The 14,480-nt window shown below is 41.8% G+C and overlaps 1 protein-coding gene across 4 annotated transcripts in view; it reads left to right on the forward strand.

Annotated features, from left to right (window-relative positions):
* Positions 1-9,599, forward strand: part of LOC114495487 (adenylate cyclase type 10-like) — a 45,884-nt gene extending 36,285 nt beyond the window's left edge. For 3 of the 4 annotated variants that reach the window (XM_028510780.2, XM_028510781.2, XM_028510782.2), the window contains 9 exons: positions 2,707-2,879; positions 3,472-3,628; positions 5,826-6,030; positions 6,110-6,206; positions 6,669-6,787; positions 7,052-7,169; positions 7,550-7,748; positions 8,267-8,472; positions 8,979-9,599. In XM_028510780.2, coding sequence (XP_028366581.2) covers positions 2,707-2,879; positions 3,472-3,628; positions 5,826-6,030; positions 6,110-6,206; positions 6,669-6,787; positions 7,052-7,169; positions 7,550-7,748; positions 8,267-8,472; positions 8,979-8,985 — 1,281 coding nt within the window. In that variant the 3' untranslated portion in view covers positions 8,986-9,599. Of the gene's footprint in view, positions 1-2,706; positions 2,880-3,471; positions 3,629-5,825; positions 6,031-6,109; positions 6,207-6,668; positions 6,788-7,051; positions 7,170-7,549; positions 7,749-8,266; positions 8,473-8,978 lie in introns of those variants that run through there. The other variant, XR_004902744.1, reaches the window with a different exon arrangement.
* Positions 9,600-14,480: the final 4,881 nt, after the last annotated feature.

Raw genomic sequence — 14,480 nt, forward strand, 5'->3', positions numbered from 1 at the left:
CTCTGTGGAAAGCACACTATGAGATACTCCATCTTTAAAGGACACATAGGAGTAAACTTGTTCATTGTATACAAGTAACTTAGGACAGCTCAGCAACTTCTCACAGCCTTATTACTGTGAAACTGAACAGAATATAATGTGTTGGGATAATTATTTAACAGTTTATAAATAATGGCTCCATAAAACCATAGGAGATGTTTTGTTAGAGAGCTGAGCTTTAAATTTTTTTTAAGTTAAAAATATAAAAACAGACTTCCGGCAAGATGGAGGCATAGGTGGACACACTGTACCTCCACGCACAACCAAGATTAGAACAACAACAATTTAGAGGCAGAATAACACCCAGAACTGACAAAGAATTTATCTGAATGGAAGTCGGACAGCCAAGAAGTTGAAGTAGACCCATTCATCCAGACCGGTAGGAGGGGCAGAGACAAGCGCGGGTCACACTGCAAGGAGTGCAGGGAGAGCTGGGCACCTAAGGCAACCGGAAGCAAGTGAGCCATCCGGGGCGCGCAGCGGGTGGACCCTGAGTACGCAGCAGCAACTGGCGGACCCAGTGAGGCTGCAATTGTTGACCAGGGCAGAGCACACAGCCCAGGATCCCAGGGAAGGGACTGAGATCCCAGGAGAGTGGGGCTGCCGCCATTGTTCCCTCCCACCCCCACATACCACGTCATAATCTAGCGACTGGGGTGCCCAGCCCCGGTGAACACCTAAGGCTCCGCCCCTCACCATAACGAGAGCGACCAGACCGGGAAAAAAAGAGCGATGGCTCAAATAGAAAACAAATCAGTGCCCCAGAACGCATCCTTTTGAGTGACCAAGAAATAGCCAATCTATCAGATGCACAGTTCAAAACACTGGTGATCAGGAAGTTCACAGAATTGGTTGATTTTGGGCACAAATTACATGAAAAAATGCAGGTTACCATAAAAGAGATGAAGGAAGATGCACAGAGAACCAACAGTGATGGGAAGGAAACTGGGACTCAAAACAATAGAGTGGACCAGAAGGAAGGAAAAAAAAAAACCAAACAGGAAATAATGAAGAAATAAGAATTCAAAAAAACGAGGAGAAGCTTAGGAACCTCCAGGACATCTTTAAACGTTCCAACATCCAAATTATAGGGGCACCAGAAGGGGAAGAGGAAAAGCAACAGATTGAACATGTATATGAACAAATAATAAAGGAGAACTTCCCCATCCTGGCAAAGTAAATAGACTTCCAGGAAATCCAGGAAGCTCAGAGAGCCCCAAAGAAGTTGGACCCAAGAAGAAACACACCAAGGCACATCATAATTACATTAGCCAAGGTAAAAATGAAGGAGAGAATCCTAGAAGCAGCAAGAGATAAGGGGACAGTAACCTACAAAGGAGTTCCCATCATACTGTCAGCTGATTTCTCAAAAGAGACCTTACAGACAAGAAGGGGCTGGAAAGAAATATTCCAAGTCATGAAAGACAAGGACCTATATCCCAGATTACTCTATCCAGCAAATCTTTCATTTAGAATGGAAGGACAAATAAAGTGCTTTTCAGATAAGGTCAAGTTAAAGGAGTTCATCCTCACCAAGCCCTTATTTTATGAAATGTTAAAGGGACTTATCTAAGAAAAGAAGATAAAGAAAAAACATGTATAGTAAAAGGACAGCAAACTCACAATTATTAACAACCACACCTAAAGCAAAACCAAAAGAAACTAAGCAAACAACTAGAACAGGAATAGAATCACGGAAATGGAAATCACATGGAGGATTAGCAACAGGGGAATGGGAGGAGGAGAGACGGGGAAAAGGTACAGAGAATAAGTAGCATAGATTGTAGGTTGAAAATAGATAGGGGGAGGGTAAGAATAGTATGGGAAATGTAGAAGCTAAAGAACTTATAAGTATGACTCATGGACATGGACATGGTAGAGGGTGTACAGGGTGGAGGGAAGTGAAGGGGGAAATGGGACAACTGTAATAGCATAATCAATAAAATATATTTTTAAAAAGTAAAAAAAAGAAAATATAAAAACAAATTTTCGTGTGAACCTTAAGATAATCTGGTTAGGAGAATAAAGCTAATGTGTATAACGCCTTTGAACGCCAAAGAAAATGTTAGAGTTGTCCATGGTATTGCATTATTTGTGTTTTAACCAAGGTGTCTTGGGAGCAAAGTGAAATAATTATTTCTTTCCTTTATAAGAAGTTATTGTTCAGTCTTCCCACAATTATTCTAGAATCACCATAGATTTGATCTCTTTTTTGAAGGGTTTAGCCTTAGAACATGAAGGTATATGATAATTTCAGGGAGGTCCCCAGTTCCTACTCCACAGTGACTATGGTGGTGCAATCTGTTTAGGAAAAGAGATATGGGATGTGGTGATGCATCCCAGATGCATGTGAAGCATCTGAATCCCTGCCTAAATGACAATCCCACCTCAGTGTGGCAGCATCCGTTTCTAAATCACAGTCTTTCTCTACTGCTCACTGACAAGTGTATGGGAGATGAGAAATGAGGGTGCTTTCTCCTTAATCACTCCTTTACTTGTTCATGGCCCTACCCATGCTTGTTAGTGTGGCCAGGCTCTGCTCCAGCTCTGCTCACTCAAGCACCTCATTGGCCCCAAGTACACATCCCAAAATGAAAGAGTCAGTGTGCTATATCCATAGTATTCTACCCATATTTACATTACTCTTTCTTATTTTCTTATGTCCAGGTCTGTTTCAACATGGGACAGATCACCTTGGCCAAAAAACTGGCTAGGCAAGCCCTTCGACTGCTAAAAAGGAATTTCCCTTGGACCTGGTTTGGTGTTCTTTTCCAAACATTCCTGGAAAAATATTGGCATTCCTGCTCCCTGAACCAACATCCAAACAACCCTAGTGAGAAGTGAGAAGATTGGCCAAGTTGCCCTGGTCCCCTTTAGGGCCACAGAGGACTAAAGTAGGCCCCAGCCTAAAGTTTTGCCACATTGACCTGAGACTGCTCTGTCCAAGCATATCACAGACAGTTCTAGTGTGCCTTACTGACCCAGCCAGTTACATGTAACAGAATGAGGACTTGTGTGTTTGGAATGTGGTGTTACCCTGCCTCTTTCAAATAAAGATAGGGGTGTGTGTGTGTGTGTGTGTGTGTACATACATAGATATATAACTAGGTAGCAATTTAATGTTATTTCTCTGATATAAAAATATTAAATTTCTTCCTAGTTATTGAGCTCTAATAATTTATAGGAAATATATTTAACCAAAAGAACAATTCAAAGAATGAACCTTTATAAAAACCTCTTTGAACTTTTCCTGGTCAAGAGGGATGAGTTAAAAAGGTCAATGGGATTTAAAGTAGTGGTATCCCAGAAATATTTCTAAGTTTGGAAGTCTGTACATGGCCCACCAATGAGTAGACTTGGATTTCCTGTGGGGAGGGATAGTTGGGCATTGTTAAAGAACAAAGTATGCTAACCACCCTGCGTTCACAACAGCAAGAAGAGGTTGGCAGTCCTGCAACAGCAGGTACACTGCCTCTCCCTGCTCTGGCAGCTCTATAACCTGGAGGCCACAGCCAGCAGCCGCAGGTTTGCCTGCCTGGCCACTCTGATGCAGAAGAATTCAGCTGAGGAGTTTGCAAATGAAGCCCAGGTAAAAAAAAAAGTTCTTATTTACCTCCAGACCTCACTCAGAAACCTAAAATGCTAGGGAGAGAAACACTGCCAACTTCCTGGTTCCCATGCTTCCACAATCACCAGATTTAACAACACACCATGGGTTTGAGCAGGGGTTTCTCAGCTTATAGTTTATAGATGGGTTTTCCAGGCATGAGGCTACTTGTGAACTCCCTGAATTAAATGTGGAACTTTATGTGTGTGTTTACAAGAGCATCTGGGACTGGTGGGAGGTCAGGAAGGAGTCATAGCTTTCATCAGATTCTCAAAGATGTTCATGATCTAAAAATAGAATTCAAATTGCTGACTTATAAAAACAGAAAGAAGAGAAACGTGTCTTCCTAATTTTAGTCTGTTTGTCTGTCTCGTCCATTTGTTCAACAAATAATAACTAATGAATACCTATTATATGCCAGGCACTGATCTCAGTTTCAGGGAAATAGAAAATAAATAAGTGAAATATATAGTATGTTAGGTGATAATAAATGCCATAGAGAAAAACTAAATGGAGGCAGCGGAACATGGGGTTCTAGGAGCTGATGGGTTCCAAGGTGGTCAGAGAAAGCCTCACTGAGCATGTGACATTTGGATGAATATCTGAAGAAGGTGAGAAAGTAAGCCACATGGCTAACTGGTTGAAGAGTGTACAGGCAGAGGGCACAGTGAATACATAAGGCATGCCCTCTGTGTTTGAGGAACAGAGAGGAAACCAGTGTGACTAGATGGGAAGAAGGGGAGGAGAGAGGCAGGAGACAAGTCAGAGGGACTGGGATTGGGGGGATGGCAGATTATACAGGCCTTGTAGACCACTGTAGGGGGTTCATCCTTTTCTCTAAATATTGGAAGCCTTTGGTGGCTTCTTAGAAGAGAATGACAGTGTCTACTTACATTTCAATAAGATTATTCTTGCCCTGGCTGGTGAGGCTCAGTGGATTCAGTGCCAGCTGTGAACCAAAGGGTTGCAGGTTTGATTCCCAGTCAGGGCACATGCCTGTGTTGCAGGCCAGGTCCCCAGTAGGGGGCATGCAAGAGGCAACCATACTTTGATGTTTCTCTCCCTCTCTTTCTCCCTTCCCTTCCCCTCTCTCTAAAAATAAACAAATAAAATCTTTTTAAAAAAGATTATTCTGGTGACTATATTTAGAATAAACTGAAGGGGGCAAGAGAGGAAGCAGGGAGACCAGTTAGGAGGCTATTATAATAATGCAGGCAAGCTATAGTTGGCTTGGATTGTGGTGGCAGAGGAAGAGAGGAGAAGTGGTTTTTGTCAAGAGAGAGCCAGCAGGTTTCACTCATGGATTAATTCCAGGATGTGAAAGAAAGAAAAGAGTAAAGGATAATCCAAGATTTTCAATGCGGACTACTAAAGGGCTAGAAATGCTCTTAAATGGGATGGGGAAGTCTGTAGAAGGAACAGATTTAGGGGAAGATTGGTCACAAGGACAGATTTAATTTGAGGTACGCATTAGACATCCAGGTGGAGATGCTGAGTGGGCAGTTGAATATACAAGTGTGGGGTTCATGAGAGAGGTCTGGAGGTTCATGAGAGAGTTCTGGCCTGGAAATAGAAATATGGAATAATCAGTGTGTAAATGGGATTTAAAACCATAAAACTTAGTGAGATCACCAAGAGAATGAGAAAAGGTCCAAAGACTGAGTTAACAGCTCCAGCCTTAAGGGTTCAGGGTCATAAGGAAAAACCAGCACAAGAACCTGAGAAGTTGCCAGAGAAGCAGGAGAAAAACCAAGAGATCATGATGTCCTAGGAACCTAGTAAAGATGATTCTGAGAAGTGACTCATCAACTATGTCAAAAGTGCACATATTTATGACAGATCTAGTAGCAATTCTGAAGAGCTGTGAAGAATAAAAATCAGAGACCTTAATTAGAGGAAACACAGATAAGGTTTGGCCACTGTTTTAAAAGGGAAAGTCTTGGATTAGAGGAAAAGAAGAGGGGTAGGTTGAGAAAGTGGTTTGTTTTAAGAACAGGCAGTGAGAATAATCACATTAGAAGTGTAAGTATGTTTTCATAGCTAGAGTGGAGGTGAGTGGTAGGGAGAGTAGAATCTGGATAGAATGAGCAGCAGGGCACTCGTGCAGAAGAGGAACAAGATAGAAATGTAGTGTGAATGTACAGTCAGAATATTTTTCCCTGTGTTTGTTGCCCTGCAGGTTGTCTCCACCTATGTGGCCCTATCCCAGTTCTCCCAGAACGTGGGTGACAGGGAGAAGTGGCTGCACTGTGAACGAATGGCCATTCAGAAAAGCAGCCTATGTTGGTTCTCCAGGGAGGGATTGTTGGCCACAGCCCAGCTCATGCAGGCCTTGGCCTTCACCAAGCTCTGCCTCGGCCATCTTGACTTCTCCATCAAGCTGGGTAATTGGGTTGGTGGGCCTAAGACTTTAGAGGCCAGGTTCACAACTAGACCTCACACAATGTTCTTTTACCTCCTTAGGTTTTCAAGCTCATGAGATATGCAGACATCTCAAGAAACCAGCTCTGGAGAATCTGGTTCTCTCAGTTCTCTTCAGATCTGCATTTCTGAAAAAGAAGTATTAAGATCATTTTTTGCCATTTTTATTTGTTCCTGAGAAGGGAGGGTATGATCTCCCAGAGAAGTTTATAGAGGAGAGGGAGATGATGTTCGTTTCCACAGCCAGGGCTGCCTCTTCTCTAGTCACTGCAGAAAGCATCATCTTAAGTGTGGGGGTCAGGAATGGAAAGTATAGATTCTGGGCTGCTACATACTCTTTTATTTTTTTTTTTTGCATTTTTCTTTAGGGAGATAGAGAATTGTAGTAGGTATAGACCCTGGAAACTCTCTTAGAGGTATTTTCCTACTTCCTTTGCTTAGAGACAGCTCTGATCCCAAGCATAGATGCTCTCTCTATAAATAGAGCTGTGGAGAAGAGGTGTAATGGATGTTAGGCTACTTTGAAGTTGTAAGATCCCCTGCTGTCCTGTACCATGGTCCCCTCTTCCTAGCTGAACCCAGTGGCTCTGTCTCTTGGCAGATTTGATCTATGTGTCCGTGTGCTGGACAATCAGTGGGCACTCATTTCCCAGGGTCATGATATCCTTGGCCTGGCTTGCTTCTATTCTGCTTGCTTAGATCTGCTGCTCTACGGAAAAGGTAAATCTTGTGCAGGGACCTGTTGTACTCCTGCAGGATTCAGACCTTAGATGGGGCCCTAGGTTTGGAACACAGGCAGTCATGAACCTGTCCTTCTGGCATGGCCTCTGCTCCCATTCCCTGGCTCCATAAAGTCTAGGAACCACATTGTGATTCAGGGGGGTCTGCCTTTCAGATATTGTCTCCTCCCTTGCACCACACACCTTCGAAACCAGTTCCTACATGGACAACTTCTAGTAGCCTGGTTACCTTCTCTGTCCACAGGACTACTGTATCGGCCCTTCGAAGAGTGTCTGCGTTTCTTTCAATACTATGAGCATAGCTGCATTCTAACTTCTCAGAGCAATGTCATGCTGGGGATCCACTCCTCTCTGGCCATGTGGTAATGTGGGGACTATGAAAAAGGGTAGAATTTAAGGACATCATGAAGGCATTATTTCACATCTCTAACCTACTTCTAAATACCATTCACTTCCCACCCCCATCTTATTAGAAGGGCTCTTTTCTTCTTTTTCATTAACAGTGTTAAGCCTATAGGTTGAAGATTAAGTTTAGGGTTACATTTCAGTGCTAGATAACCCATGGCAAGGCTGAATATCATTTGTCTCCTTGCATGCAAGTTAGTAGCCTTGGCTGCTTTCTGGCATCACAATTCTCACTATCAGGGAGATTTTAGAGCCTTAAAGAAATAATGTGTCTATGGAAGAGCCATGGTTGGTGAGCAGGAGACAGGGCTGAGAGCTGTGATTTTTTTTCTTCCAGGTTTGCCCAGGACTCACAATGGAACCTGTTTGAGCACCACTTCTCCAAGGCTCGCCAGTTGGTGAAAAGAACCAATGCCTCACTTTTTGGTTCACATGGCTTTGTCCGCTTCCTGGAGTGTCACGTGCTAATGTTGCAGAAAATGCCAGAGGGTGTCTTCATGCACATTCGCCCAGAGACTCAGGGTCAAGTCATAAAGGTAGCTGTTTCTCTACTGTCCTTCAGCTAACACCTAAGTTGCAGTTTGACCCTGTGGTACTCTTTCTGCCACCTGCATCTGTCCCTTACTCTTCTCTTTGTAGCCTCTGTCTCTTTTTACCCCTTGAATCTTTTTTTTCCCATCTAGGCATTCTTTCCACCGAACTCACGTGCCCTCCCAGATATTCTTGCATGTAAGTCAGGACTGTATCCAAAGACAGCAGAAGCCTCTGCACAGCTACCACCCAGTACCATTAAAACGTTAACATTTAGACCCACTCTGGCAAGTCTATAATTTGATAAATCTCTCTACAGTCTTGTCTTTTGAGTCTAATACATTCTAGTTCCTGTGTATTTCAAAACAACTTTCTCGCCCTACTTTGCCACCAGTAACTCCTCCTTGTTCCCCTAACCCTGAGTGAGTGTGCTGAGTGAGAACTGTTATAAGTTCTGATAGAGTCAAGTGGAAGGAAAAAAGTACACTAACCCATGAACTAATGGACCTTCCTTTCCTTTCAGTACTTTAAGGAGTTTTTCTCTCGATGTGTGACCTGCCCTGTCTATCACCAGTGGGTTTCTGAGCTTAAAGCATCTGTAATGAGATATGGAAAGAGAGAATTCATGTCTTTGACTAACATCATCAGGCCTTTTGACACCTGCTTGACCAGGATTTGGATAGATGGAGAATTCCTGGAGGAAAACAAGTCCTTTGAAGGAAATACGGAGTAAGCATTCCTTCCTGGAACCATTGTCTGAGAGACATTAAGAACAGTCTCAGATTCTTACTCAGAAGCAGCCAAAGGCTTCACCTCCAAAGTAAGAAGGGACACACAGATATAAGGAGTTAGTCCTTGCTCCAGAGATAATTACTCCCCCCTCACTAGTACTGGATCCAGCCTAGACAGAATGCTAAATATTGCAAGAGCCTCTGCCAGACCCTCATTTCACTATGTAGAATCCTTAAGTGTAGAAAGTTCCCACTTGGTCCAAGTTTAAATAACTAGATCATTCCCTCTAAGTAGCTGGATAACCATTAAGTGAGAAAGAGCCTTAAAATAACAACGTAATGTCTACAAAGGTAAATTAAGATGCAGGCAAGAAAAAGAAAGGAAAGGATCTAGTTTCTTGCCTCAGGACCCAGCAAATCTCCCTTTTCAGGGTCTCAAGTTAACTCTGTAATGGCTGAGCATATTCTTTGTGTTTGTGATATCTTTTATGTTCCTGTTTTCAGAATTTGACAGAGTGGCTGATGTCAAGGAGAATAGGGATAAAGAAGAAATTCAAGAATGTAAATGTTAAAACAAAAAAAATCATCTGACGGGATCATGATTCTCTTATTGTATATAACACAAAGAAATACCCCAAGTTCTCCTTCTTAAGATACTGTGTAGTTTACATATTTAATATACTAGCCTTTTACAGTCACAACTGTCTATATCTTTGTCAAAATAAAAGCCTATGTTTGTGAAGCATGATACTTAGATCTTTCTTAACTCTGTGCTATCATTTGCACAACTGTAGAAAAATTAAAACCAGGGGTTGACCAGAGATCTGGGGGAGTTTGAGGTGAACTGATTCCATCTTATATAAGGTGGGATCCATTAGCAGACAGGAAACAAGATCCCCATAAAGAGGTTGTTATCAGATAAAGGCAGGCTGACAGTGCAAGCACTTTGGCATTGCTCTCTTTTGGCACAGATGTGGAAACGGACTGCTTAGTCAAAGAACATGTGTGAATGACCCATGGGCAGGGACAATGGAGAGAGTATTGACTATGGGAGAGAGGGATGGGCAGGGTGGAGGGGGACAAAAGGGAAAAGAATTGGGACAACTGTAATAGAATAAACAATAATTTTTTTAATTTTTTCTTTCTATTTATAGATTTGAGACAGAGAGGAAGGGAGGGAGGAACACAGAGAGCGAAACATCAATTTGTTGTTCCACTTATTTATGCATTCATTGGTTGATTTTTGCATGTGCCCTGACCAGTGATTGAACCCACAACCTTGGCATATTGGGACAACGCTCTAACCAACCTAGCTAACTGGCCAGGGCCACAATAAAAAAATTTTTAAATTTATTTAAAAAGTCAAGGAATCTTTTGAGAGGTACATAGTGGGAATTGGTTTCTCCTTTGCAGTATGTGATTTTGACATTTCCATGTAAAACTGAAATTGCCAGAGTGTATGACTCCAGCTCTCTTCTTTATCTCCCCCTTTTGGAGCTGCTGTCTTTGGCCTTTATCTGTTTGATGGTCTTTCTTACATGTAGTATGACCTTCCCACTGATTTTTACACTTTATAACTCATTTAGTGTTCATAAAGTCAGTTAACTAATGTTATGATAGCCATATCATTTAACCTTCACTCCATGCTTGAAATACATCCTTTAAATCCTTAGGTCAACTCTGTGAAGCAAGTATTTTTATTATCCTTATATTACAGATGAAGAAGCTGAAGCTTAGAAAGGTTTTCCAAGAAACACAGCCACAAAATGGAGCTGGGATTCCAACTCCAATTTAATTCTAGAGCTTATGCTCTTAACCACTAGGCTATGCAGGCTTTCGTGGGACCTAGCCTATAATAGGCTATCCCTTACCCCATCTTCAATATTTTGTTCAAACAACCAAGATCAGACTTTGAAGGGCCTGCAGGGAGATATTTGGGAAAGGGAGGCCTGTACTTGCCATTTAAATCATCCTGTTTGGTTTGCACATTCCCTCCTCCCCTCTCCCCCCAACCCCCTTTTATCCCACCTCTTGTAATCCTTTTTCCTCCTCCTCCACTCCCCTCTTGTCTCCCTTCCATTCCTCCATTTCTTAAGCCCTCCTTTCTCCTCCTCTACTCCTTTAAATTTCTGAGAGGCCATATAGAGTAGTGATCAGGAGCAAGGACTCAGGGCCAGCCAGCTGGGGCTCAAATTCTAATTCCGCTATGTATTAGCTGTGTTACTTTCATTATATAATATATCTTTATACTTCACTTTCCTTTTTCTGTAAATGAGGATTACAAATAGAACAAAAGATTGTCATTGTGAAGAATAATAAATATAAAGTGCTAGAGCAGTACCTGGCACACAGTAAGCACTTAGTAAATGTTAGCTGTTATTATCAATTGAATTTTTATATTTAAAAATAGATAATACATTTATGTGGTACAAAATTCAAAGTGCAAAAGTGTATAACAATGAAAGTCTTTCCCATTTCTGTCTTCCAGCCACCAGTTTCCCTCGTCAGAGTCAATCCATGTTACCACTTCCTTGTGTGTCCCTGCAAAATTATTCTGTGCACCTGCAAGCTGTAATATGAGCGTTCACTGTACCTTTCTTTTCCCAGAATGGTACTAATAAGACATACTGTGTTGCTCCCTTATTGCATTTATTTTCCTTTGGGCAATTTTTAAAGAATTTTATTGAGATAAAATTCACCCTTCTATGGTGAGCAGCAATTCAGTGGCTTTTTGTATATCACAAAGTTGTGCAAGCATCACCACTACCTCCAGAGCATTCTTTTTTTAAATCTTATTAACTTTCTTTTTAAAACTTTTTGAATTTTATTTTATTTTATTGATTATGTTATTACAGTTGTCCCATTTTCCCCCCTTCATTCCCCTCCACCCTGGACACCCTCTCCCACCCACATTCTCCCCCTTTAGTTCATGTCCATGTGTCATAAGTTCTTCAGCTTCTACATTTCCCATACTATTCTTGCCTTCCCCCTGTCTATTTTCTACCTACCATCTATGCTACTTATTCTCTGTACCTTTTCCCCTTCTCTCCTCTCACTCCCCTGTTGCCAACCCTCCATGTGATCTCCATTTCTGTGATTCTGTTCCTGTTCTAGTTGTTTGCTTAGTTTGCTTTTGCTTTTGTTTTAGGTGTGGTTGTTATTAACTGTGAGTTTGCTGTCATTTTACCGTTTATATTTTTTATCTTCTTTTTCTTAGATAAGTCCCTTTAACACTTCATATAATAAGGGCTTGGTGATGATGTACTCCTTTAACTTGACCTTATCTGAGAAGCCCTTTATCTGCCTTTCCATTCTAAATGAAAGGTTTGCTGGATAGAGCAATCTTGGATGGAGGTCCTTGCCTTTCATGACTTGGAATACTTCTTTCCAGCCCCTTCTTGCCTGCAAGGTCTCTTTTGAGAAATCAGCTGACAATCTGATGGGAACTCCTTTGTAGGTAACTGCCTCCTTTTCTCTTACTGATTCTAGGATTCTCTCTTTATCTTTAATCTTGGGTAGTGTAATTATGATGTGCCTTGGCGTGTTCCTCCTTGGGTCCAACTTCTTTGGGACTCTCTGAGCTTCCTGGACTTCCTGGAAGTCTATTCCCTTTGCCAGATTGGGGAAGTTCTCCTTTATTATTTGTTCAAATAACTTTTCCACTTGTTGCTCTTCTTCTTTTCCTTCTGGTACCCCTATAATTCGGATGTTGGAACGTTTAAAGATGTCCTGGAGGTTCCTAAGCCCCTCCTCCTTTTTTTGAATTCTTATTTCTTCATTCTTTTCTGTGTGGTTGTGTCTTTCTTCCTTCTGGTCCACTCCATTGATGTGAGACCCAGCTGTCTTTCCATCAGTATTAGTTCCCTGTGTATTTATCTTTTTTTTAAAGATTTTATTTGTTTATTTTTAGAGGGGAAGGGAAGGAGATAGACAGAGAGAGAGAGAGAAACATCAATGTGCAGTTGCTGGGGGTTATGGCCTGCAACCCAGGCATGTACCCTGGCTGGGAATCGAACCTGGGACACTTTGGTTCCCAGTCCACGCTCAATCCAATGAGCTACGCCAATACACCAGCCAGGGCTGCCTGTGTATTTATCTTAATTTCACTTATTGTAGCCTGCATTTGTTTATCTAATTTGTGACCAAAATCAACCAATTCTGTGAGCTTCCTGATCACCAGTGTTTTGAGCTGTGCATCTAATAGGTTAGCTATCTCTCAGTCGCTTAAAAGGATGGATTCTGGGGCTTTTATTTGGTCTTCTGTTTGAGCTATCTCTCTTCTTTTGGGGGGGGAGGGTCTGGTCGCACCTGTTATGGTGAGGGGCGGAGCCTTAGGTGCTCACTAGGGCTGGGCACCCCAGTCATTGGGTTGTAACACTGTATGTGGGGCAGGGGTCCAAGAGGGAGCAATGGTGCTTTCTCCGTTCTCCGTGGGACCTCAGTCCCTTCTGCTGCTTCCCCTGCACAAAGTGATCCCCTCTGGTGCCAATTCCCATGTGGGTGGGCTTGTGCACTCCGTGGGACCCTCTAAGGACCTCTCCTGTGAGGCGAGGTGTCTCCTCTTTGTGTGCCTCAACACCTACAGGTGTCCTCAGTCAGTGTCCCAAGGCTCTATTTCCCAGTGCTGGGATCCTGGGTTTCACGCAGTGACTTGCTTCACAGTTGCTGCCTCACTGGGTCTGCCAGTTGCCACCCCTCAGCTGGGGTCTGCCAGCTGCTGGTTGCTCACTCAGGGTCCACCCGCTGCACCCCCGGATGCCTCATGCGCCGGTCCCAATGCTCTCTGCACCGTGACCCACTCCCAGCTGCCCGACTCTGCCCCTCCTACTGGTCTGAGTGAATGGGTCAATTTCAACTTCTTGGTTGTCTGACTCCCATTCAGATCAATTTTCTGTCAGTTCTGATTGTTATTCTGTTTCTAAATTGTTGTCGTTCCCATTTTGGTTGTGCGAGGAGGCAAAGTGTGTCCACCTATGCCTCCATCTTGGGCAGAAGTGATCAATTTTGTTGATCTTTTCAAAGAACCAAATCTTGGTTTTGTTTATTTTTTTTCTATTGCTTTCTATTTCATTCATTTTCTAGTCTCTAGTACATTAATTTCTGCTCTAATCTTTATTCTTTTCTTCCTTCTGCTTGTTTTGGGTTTAGCTTTTTCTTCTGTTTCTAGTTTCTTCAAGTGGAAGTTTAGGTTATTGATTTGAGATCTTTCTTCTTTCTTAATAGAGGTGTTTACAGCTATGAATTTCCCTCTAGGCTCTGACTTTGCTGCATCCTCTGTGTGTTGATATATCATGTTTTTGTATTCATCTCAATGTATGTCTAATTTCTCTTGTATTTCTTCTTTGACCCATTTGTTATTTAGTAGTGTGTTGTTTAATTTCCATATATTTGTGAGTTTTCAAAATTTACTTCTGTCATTTATAATTTCATTCCATTATGGTCAGAAAACATACTTTGTATGATTTCAGTTGTTTTTAAATTTATTGAGATTTGGTTGGAGAATGTTGTGCATACATGCTCTTGTTGGGCAGAGTGTTCTACAGATATCTGTCAGGTCTAGTTGATTTATAATGTTGTTATAATGTTATAATGTGTACTAGTTCCTTATTGATATTCTGTCTACTTGTTCTATCCATTCTTGAAAATAGGATATTGAAGTCTACAACTATTACTGTTTAAGTGTTTATTTTCCCCTCCCTTCTGTCGGTTTTTGCTTCATGTATTTTGAAACTGTATTGTTAGGTACACATGTATTTATGATTGTTATAGCTTCTTGATGGATTGACTCTTTAATCATTAGAAACTGTCCTTTTTTTTGAGGGGGGGTCATGGTTAAGTTTTCATCTTAAAATCTATTTTGTCTGATAATAATGTAGCCACTGCAACTCTCTTTAGCTAGTTTGCATGATACATATTTTGCCATCCTTTTACTTTCAACATAACTTGTGTTTTGAATCTGAAGTTTGTCTCATATAAGCAGCATATAGTTGGATTGTGCATTTTTTT

This window comes from Phyllostomus discolor, chromosome 4 (assembly GCF_004126475.2).
Source record: "Phyllostomus discolor isolate MPI-MPIP mPhyDis1 chromosome 4, mPhyDis1.pri.v3, whole genome shotgun sequence".
In the NCBI taxonomy this organism is placed as follows: Eukaryota; Metazoa; Chordata; class Mammalia; order Chiroptera; family Phyllostomidae; genus Phyllostomus; species Phyllostomus discolor.